Source organism: Leptodactylus fuscus, chromosome 2 (genome assembly GCF_031893055.1).
Source record: "Leptodactylus fuscus isolate aLepFus1 chromosome 2, aLepFus1.hap2, whole genome shotgun sequence".
Taxonomy (NCBI): domain Eukaryota; kingdom Metazoa; phylum Chordata; class Amphibia; order Anura; family Leptodactylidae; genus Leptodactylus; species Leptodactylus fuscus.
This window is the reverse complement of record NC_134266.1, coordinates 155,853,978-155,862,049: the sequence shown is the minus strand read 5'-3', so window position 1 is coordinate 155,862,049 and position 8,072 is coordinate 155,853,978. Positions and strand designations below refer to the sequence as shown.

Here is an 8,072-nt window from a genome sequence, read left to right as displayed (position 1 = left end):
GGTGGAGGGCCTCTGCAACCGCGACAACGGGCCCATTCGTAGCCTAAAAATAATAGGCAGATTAAGGACCAATAGTACCCCAGGGGGGAAATAATCCTTTAAGCCGCTACCTACCATCAGGGAGCGGCATGTCGCAGTCAAAACAAGAGAGATGTTTTCTTTTAGTAGTAGCTTTCCTCCTGTAATCCCCAGGAGGGGTAGTAGAGGATGACATATCCTAAGAGAGAGACAAATGACCATGCAACCCTGTAGCAATACATCATACCAAGTATAAGGGTAGATCTTACCGGGTCCAGAAGACCGGAAGCAAGGTGACAAGAGAGGAAATAGTACTTGGTTTAAGCAAAGCAGTGAGCTTTTAGGCAACCAATTCCATACACAACCTTCACCTTAGGAAAGGGAGAGGTAATCAATAACCGACCGGCCTGACCTTTAACCCGGCCGGCCGGAAACGGGAGGAGCTATGGCCATACACAGCCATCACAAGCTCTATCCCAAATAAAGAGAAGGTTCCGAATAGAACAACATTCCCCCCCTCCCTGGCAAGCAGGAGGCACCTCCCCTTACCTCCTTGTGGCCAAACCTTGGCCCGAGAGCGCAGAAGCGCAATGCCGGAGGTGAATGACGCCGGCGCCAGGAATAACAATGGCGCCGGCATACTTCCGGTCACAGCTGGAAGTGCGCGCTCGCGAATGCGGACGCTTGCGAACCAATGCGGGGAAACTTGGTTCCGGCCGCAGACCTGGAAAGGAGAAGCGCGTTAAGGGGGAAAAGCCGTGGTGCGGTGCGCTGACCGGGCTGAACACACTCACCGGCAGGTAAGTAAAGAGGAGGAAAGAAGGGGAGGGAGGGAGAGAGGAGAAAGTCGAAGGCTAATTTTTTTTTTTTTTTTCCCTTAACAGGAGAAGAACTTCAAGCACTGAAGTTTAGAATGAAAAGAAAGAAGAAAGAATCATGCTCAAAGGTAAGCAACCTAATTGAGCCCAATAAGAGGACACAAGTCCTCCCACCTGTCCTCTGTCCACACAGGACAGAAAAAAACACGCATAGGGGAGGTCCTTGTGCCCTCTTATAGGGCCAGCCACGGATTTTGATTGGCTAATTAAAAATCCGCCTGTCCTACACAGGGGCAGAAATACCCCACATTGTGCCGCTGGTACGGACGATAGGGAACTGACTTTCACAACATCACATTGTTGGGCAATTGCACAGACTCGCGAGTATCAAGGTGATGCAAGATACAATTAATTCTCTCACCACTGGAGGGCAGGGAAGATACAAGACATATAAGCACTGCGTCTCTCGAACCACCAGAGGGCAGTGTACAGACTCGGAATATACCGTATGCAGCTGTAGAAATGCTCCACTTCCCTGTGTCACCCGGAAGAAGCTATGAGCTGTCAGCTCGGGAGAAGAAGTGCCCATGTTCGGATACCTGGCAGCAGCTGCTTTGTGCCTGGCGGCAGTGCTAGTCATGCACACAGATCCCTGGTCCTTCACTGAGATCCCTGGGCTGAGCTCTCTCTTTCCAAAGAAGTGTGGGGTGAAGGCAGACAGGCTGCTTAGTAAGGACGAGCTGGCAAGCTACCATGGGGGGCAGGGAAGCCCTGGCTTGTATCTGGCTGTACTAGGGCAGGTGTTTGATGTACACAAGGGCATAAAGCACTATGGGCCTGGGGGCTCCTACAGCTTTTTTGCAGGTACAAATCTATATTAATGGTTGATGCTGCCTTGTAAATGTCATTAGTGATAATGGGAAGTCTACACGGTATTACTGATACAGTATATGGGATTCTCATAAAATTCCCACTTTACAATTGAGAATAGATTTTTATAAGGTTCTGTTCACATTGGTGTTGGTTCCAACAGGCTTCTTTGTCCTGATAAGCAGAATTAGGCTCCGGTCAGTTACAGTGGGGATCTTCATTTTCACATTATATGGTGTGAAGTCAGGATAGAAATCCAGACTGGTGATGCAAGAATCACCCATACAGTTAAAGAGATCCCCCGGGTTTATTCATATAGCCTTATAGCCTCTCATGAAATATATGAGCAATAGGGGGCCAACACCCAGCGCCTATCCAGTACACAATGCAGGGCCAGAAGAAGACCGCTGCTTCCGTTGTCTAGTTGCTGGGTGCCATTAAAGTCAGTGGGAGCTGAGCAGCAGTGAAGACATCTGGCGCTTTCTGCTTCTGACGTCCTATTGTGTACTGGACTGTTCCATATAGATGATCGGTTTGGGGACGGGTGTCTGCGCCCTAACAATCATATACTTATGGCTTATCCTGAGGGGAAAAAAAAAGCCCGGACAACCCCTTTTAAAAAGGTATACCAAGACAAAGAAATTGATGACCTATCCCGCAGTGGCGGATCCAGGCTTTGCGGGGCCCTGGGCAATTGACTGTGGCGGGGCCCTACTTACAAAAACCTGACGTAGGTTTTTTCTGTCCGCTTGAAAAGTCGGACATCTTTAGGACAGGCACGGAGTGTAAAACAATGCACCCGATGTCCATTTAAAGGGGCTCTATCAGCAAAATTATGCTAATAGAGCCCCACATATGCGTGAATAGCCTTTAAAAAGGCTATTCAGGCACCGTAAATGTTATATTAACCCCTGGTCCCATTTTTAAATAAAAGCATAAAAACATATATGCAAATCCTACCGAACGTGCACTGGGGGTGGTGATGCACGATGCCGCGTCATCTTTGGGCACGCCTACCTCTTCTGTCTTCTTGGAGCGACGCTCTCTGGTCCCGTCTCTTCTGCCGGCTTCCTATTGGTCTTCTTCCGGCTTGAGGTCTTCAAATCTTGCGCCTGCGTAGTAGTGCTTCCCTCTGGATCGCTACTGCGCAGGCTCACTCGCCATTTTACTTAATTGCAGTTTGCGAGCGTGCAGTACGATCATGTAGTTCAATGGGGACTGGCAAGTGAGCCTGCGTAGTAGTGCTCCGGAGGGGATTTGAAGACAAGAAGACAGAAGAAGACCAATAGGAAGCCGGCAGAAGACACGGAACCAGAGGGCGTAACTACAAGAAGACAGAAGAGGCAGGCGTGCCTGAAGATGACGTAGCATCGTGCATCCCCGCCCATGGTGCACATTCAGGTACGATTAGCATATATGTTTTAATGCTTTTATTTAAAAATGGAACCGGGGTTTAATATAACATTTACGGGGCCTTTTTAAAGTCTATTCATACATATGTGGGGCTGTATTAGCAGAATTTTGCTGATAGAGCCCCTTTAAATGAATGCAGAATGTCACGGACACAGCTAGTGTCCGCTGCTAATGTCCGTGCAAGATTTTGAACGACATTAGCAGCGGACACTGATGGTAGTGTGAACAACCCCTAAGATACTCCATGTGCCACATATTAATAGCAATTAACCCTATCATGTCCTTCACATTAACCCCCTGTATGCCTCACATAAGAGTTACTGATATGTGAGAGACATGGAGGCAATAATGAAGTATCTTCATGATTAGTACCCCCATATATCTCACACATCAGTAACCCTTATGCTGAAGTACACAGGGGGTTAATGTGAGGGACATGATGGGGTTAGTTGCTATTAATATGAGGCACATGGAGTTACCAAAACTAAATGAATAATTCCAAATGCCTGACATTAATAGGTATAGTAACCCCCTCCCCCCTCCAGCCTGTACCTGCATGTTCTTTCTTTACTTTCACTTTGCTGAAGCTTCCTCTTCTCCCTCATGTGTGCAAGATGCAGGATGGCGGGGTCCATCTTCTGTATAGTGATAAGCTCCGCCTCCTGGGCTCTCCTCACCCTCTCATTGGTTGACAGAGGGCAGCCAGAGAAGGGGGGTGAGGAGGAGCTTCCTGAGAGCGCTGAGTGGAGCTTCCTCTATCAGTAGCTGCAGCTCCCTGTGCTGGCTGCTCTCTATTAGCCGATGCTGCAGGTACACAGTGTGCTTCACATATATACTAATAGGGAAAGTATATGCACACTGTGTACCTGCAGCATCGGCTAATAGAGAGCAGTCAGCGCAGAGAGCTGCAGTTACTGATAGAGGACCGACAGGGGTCCCCTGCAAGTGCTGGGGCCCTCGGCAATTGCCCTGCGGACCTACCCGACCTGCGTTTTGTTAGGTCCAGGCCCTGCCCCGGGGCCCTGCTGGGCGCGGGGCCCTGGGCGGTTGCCCGGCTCGCCCGGCCCTGGATCCGCTCCTGCTATCCCGGAAATATCGGAGTCAGTCTGACACCTGGCACCTCACCGATCAGCTGTTTGAAGAGACTGCAACATTTGGAGGAGCACTGTGGCTTCTTTACAGCACATCAAGCAGAGCTTCATATACTGTATAGTGGCTTTGTTTGGTATTGCAGCTCAGCCCCATTCACTTGAATGGAACTGAGATGCACACAGGCAATATGATGAATTAATGTGATGTTAAGCAAAAATGGCAAACAATTGATCAGTGTGGGTTGTAGGTTTTGGACTACCACCAATTAGATATTGAAGACCCTTTCCAAAGACAAGCCACAACGTACTTACACTTCAGAAAACTCCTTTCAGCATGTTAACATTTGGTTTGTGTACCACTTTAAAAACAAAACAAAAAAACTTTAATTGAAATTCCCAGATAAAACTTTGGATGCCTGTTACCACCACTAGGATGTACTGTAGATTTATGTAGCTGCTATTGAATGCCCACATTGACTGCGACTAGTGATTTGTACACCAATTTAAGTAAAATGGTGGTTTTTGCACTATGTATTGTGTTCTTTGGTTCCCACCAAAGCAAATTATTCCTCATCCATAGAATAAGGGACAAGATATAGATCAGTAGGGGTCCAACCTCTGAGAACCTGTTCTGAATGGAGCTGTGCACACGCTCCCTGATCTTTGCCTCATTCAGTACAAGGAACTTTTCCGATTAGTGGGGGTCTGAGTGTTGGGATCTCCACTGGTTTTTAAGTTATGCCCTATCCTATAGATTTATAATGACTTGCTTTGGCTCACTGGTTAGCATGGTTGCCTTGCAGTGCTGGAGTCTCAGGTTTGCAACCAGCCAAGTACATCTGCAAGGAGTTTGCGTGGGTGTCCTCCTACACTACTGATCGGAAACTTTGGTTGTGAGTGCTATATGGACAGTGTTGACAATATCTGTAAAGCCTGCAGAATATGATAGCACTATATATGCAAAATAAATCCTAATAAAGGATTACATTGGAAAATGAATTTAAGTTGAAAACTTATTTGAGGACAAACTTTTTAATTATTGGTGGGATCTGACACTCGGATCGCCATCAGATCTAACAGTCCGGGAAAAACTCTTTAACAACTATATATTTGTTTCTTTTGTACAGCGAGAGATGCCTCCCGAGCCTATGTGACTGGTGACTTCACAAACGGCGGCCTAGTAGATGATGTGTCTGAACTGTCACCCACGCAGATGCTGCACCTCAATAACTGGCTGAGCTTTTATCAGAAGAATTATGCAGCAGTTGGTAGGTTTAGAGATGGGCAATGTCAAACTACTTGACCCTAATAAAGGATTCTGGTCCATATAGGTAGCTTTTGAAGACGGTACTGACGGGCTTTCTTTCTTTAAGGTAAACTCATTGGACACTTTTATGATGAAGATGGAAATCCTACAAAAGCTTTAGAGGATGCGTTAGCAGTCATTGATGTTGGGCTGAAGTTAAAAGAGCAGAGACTTGAAGAGAATAAGCAGTTCCCACCATGTAACTCAGAATTTAGCTCTGATGGCAGCAGAGTGTGGTGTTCCAAAAATAGGCAAGTGTCCGTCAATCTACATATAATCCAGGCCACTACATTAGTAGATTTTCCCCATGTAATTCACTTGACCTCAGCAATAAGTTATGTTTGTAGCATGGTTTTTGCAAAAAAAAAAAAAATCCACAAAATTCATTTCAAGGTGCACTGCTTTGTTACAGGCAACATTTTGAGCTTGGCAATGTGTTCTGCTTTAGAATCACTTTTAGCGACATCTTGTCATTTTATGCTGGGAACACGTATAGTGCAAACTCTGCATGTTAGTCACCCTTAACCCACAGCGCTTTATAAATTACAGCACCGTGCATGTAAGTAAATCTCATACATATGCTAAAAAAAAACAAAAACCCTCAACGCAGTGACTTGTACTGAAGGCTTTAAACCCACAGCATGTCAGTCAACACTGCAGGTTTTTCACCCAACTTTCAACCTTTGTAGTGCGGTGGTTGAAAGTCACAGGGGGACTGCAGAGAAATTTTCAGGGGACCCAGTGGAAGAAACTCATTTTGGACATTCAGTAGCATTTTCACTAAGGGGAAGTTCACATGGGGTTTTTTGGTCAGGAGTTTGAAGCCATATCCTCCTCAAAATCCTGACCAAAAAGACTGCTCCCATTGAAATCAGTGGGAGCAGTTTGTTCTGGCTCCTGGAAGAAGCGAGATGCTCATTCGCCTCGTGACATCCACCTGAAGACACTCCCTCCCAACTAGGCCCATTCATTTGGGCCTAATCCGGAGCAGTGTTCGCGACTTGATACCGGTGCACCAGCATCCAGTCACAGCTATCCGTATTTTGGTCCGGAACCTGAGGCGGCCTACACCTCAGGTTCCGGACCAAGAAACCCCGTGTGAACTTACCCTTAAATGGGTTTACAAGCCCCAAAAATGACTTTTCATACTACTGACTCAACCACAGGATCTGTTGGGGGTCTGACACCCATATCCCGCACGGATCATCTTATCTAGAAGCACCTGAGTGCCAAAAGCTGCTTGTGAACAGGCAGTGTTTATAGCACCGTTCCTATTCGAGTCCACTGCATAGAAGTAGTTCTGGGAAATTGCAGCGCCACTCTTGTCACTTGCTGCACACTTTCCAGAAAACCTCTAACTTTCAGGGGAAAAAAAAAAAAGTGTGATCTGGAATATATGTGTATTTGTAATAACTTTTCTAATGCCAGCTGCTATATTTGTCTTTGTAGTGGTGGAATACAGAGAGATTGGGTTGGTGTCCCCAGAAAATTGTATCTAGCTGGCTATGATGGATATCGCTGTGTGTGTGTCAGAACTACTGGGCCACCATCAGAAAATCCAGATTCTGAAGATCACAACAACCGTGGAGATCTAGAAAATCCTTCCCTAAAGGAATATAAAGACTGCAACCCTCTGTTTGACTGGTGCTTGCTCAAAGAATGAATGATACATCTAGAAGTTCCTGAAGATGGATTCTTCAGTGAAGAATTACACTACAAATTGCCTTGTCAGACTGTAAAGACCCCGGACATGTATTAACACAGTGGCAGTGTCTCTCCAGTCCAGTGTTTGCTAGGTTTACCAAGAGGATACATTTCCTCTTAAATCTGGTGGTGAAGGTCAAAATCTTAGTTCATCTACTGCAGTTTTTATTCTATTTCTATTCTATTCTCCTTTAGCCCGATTTGCTTCTTGGTTTCAGCATTTACACGACTGCTCCTTTTCATATGTTTGCCTGTAAGACCTCATGCACAGAAGCAGTTTGTAGGAAGTAGTACACTGGCATACTGTGCTATGTGCCACTGTATACATTCACCTTTCCAAAAACTAAAAGCGTACTTAATTTTATTTTTTTACACAACTTCTGATTTTCTGGCAGTTTGTGAGTCATGAAATTTGTAATATAATTTATTATGAAATGTTGGCTCTCCTGTAATTCTGAGCGGAAATCCACTTTCAGACCCTTGATGTACATGGGGCATGTTGGCGGCCTCTGCACTGCAATAACATATGCTGCATACAGGAGGAGGCTGGAAGGGGTTACTTCAAATGGCTGTATCTTGGGTTTGCTCTCAGTGTGGGACGGACTGACACAGGTACAGCTACTATGATGTGTATGGCACAGTGCCTACTATACAATGAACAGATCATTACACTCTCGAAAGTGTCGTGGCCCTTGATAAATGGGGGTACCACAAATCGAACTCCCACCGATCTGATAATCATGACCTAGGCCAGTAATATTAAATTCCCAGAATTCTCTTTAAGGCCACACGTGGAAAACCTACATGTTGTTTTGTCACTCATTTTGCAGTGGGTTTTTTTCAGCCAAGAAC

The 8,072-nt window shown here is 45.9% G+C and overlaps 1 protein-coding gene across 1 annotated transcript; it reads left to right on the top strand.

Annotated features, from left to right (window-relative positions):
• The first annotated feature begins 1,384 nt into the window (after positions 1-1,384).
• LOC142193784 (neuferricin-like) lies at positions 1,385-7,806 on the top strand. The gene is made up of 4 exons (XM_075262788.1): positions 1,385-1,700; positions 5,338-5,478; positions 5,584-5,767; positions 6,966-7,806. Exons 1-4 carry the CDS (start codon positions 1,424-1,426, stop codon positions 7,177-7,179), a joined length of 816 nt encoding a protein of 271 aa, XP_075118889.1. The 5' UTR covers positions 1,385-1,423; the 3' UTR covers positions 7,180-7,806.
• The last annotated feature ends 266 nt before the right edge of the window (positions 7,807-8,072 follow it).

Excerpts from the sequence above, each read along its gene's own strand:
- LOC142193784 (XM_075262788.1), top strand. The coding sequence starts at position 1,424 with ATGTTCGGATACCTGGCAGCAGCTGCTTTGTGCCTGGCGGCAGTGCTA. Across the intron at positions 1,701-5,337 it reads CTCCTACAGCTTTTTTGCAG|CGAGAGATGCCTCCCGAGCC; the intron begins GTACAAATCTAT and ends TCTTTTGTACAG. Across the intron at positions 5,768-6,965 it reads GTGTGGTGTTCCAAAAATAG|TGGTGGAATACAGAGAGATT; the intron begins GCAAGTGTCCGT and ends TTGTCTTTGTAG.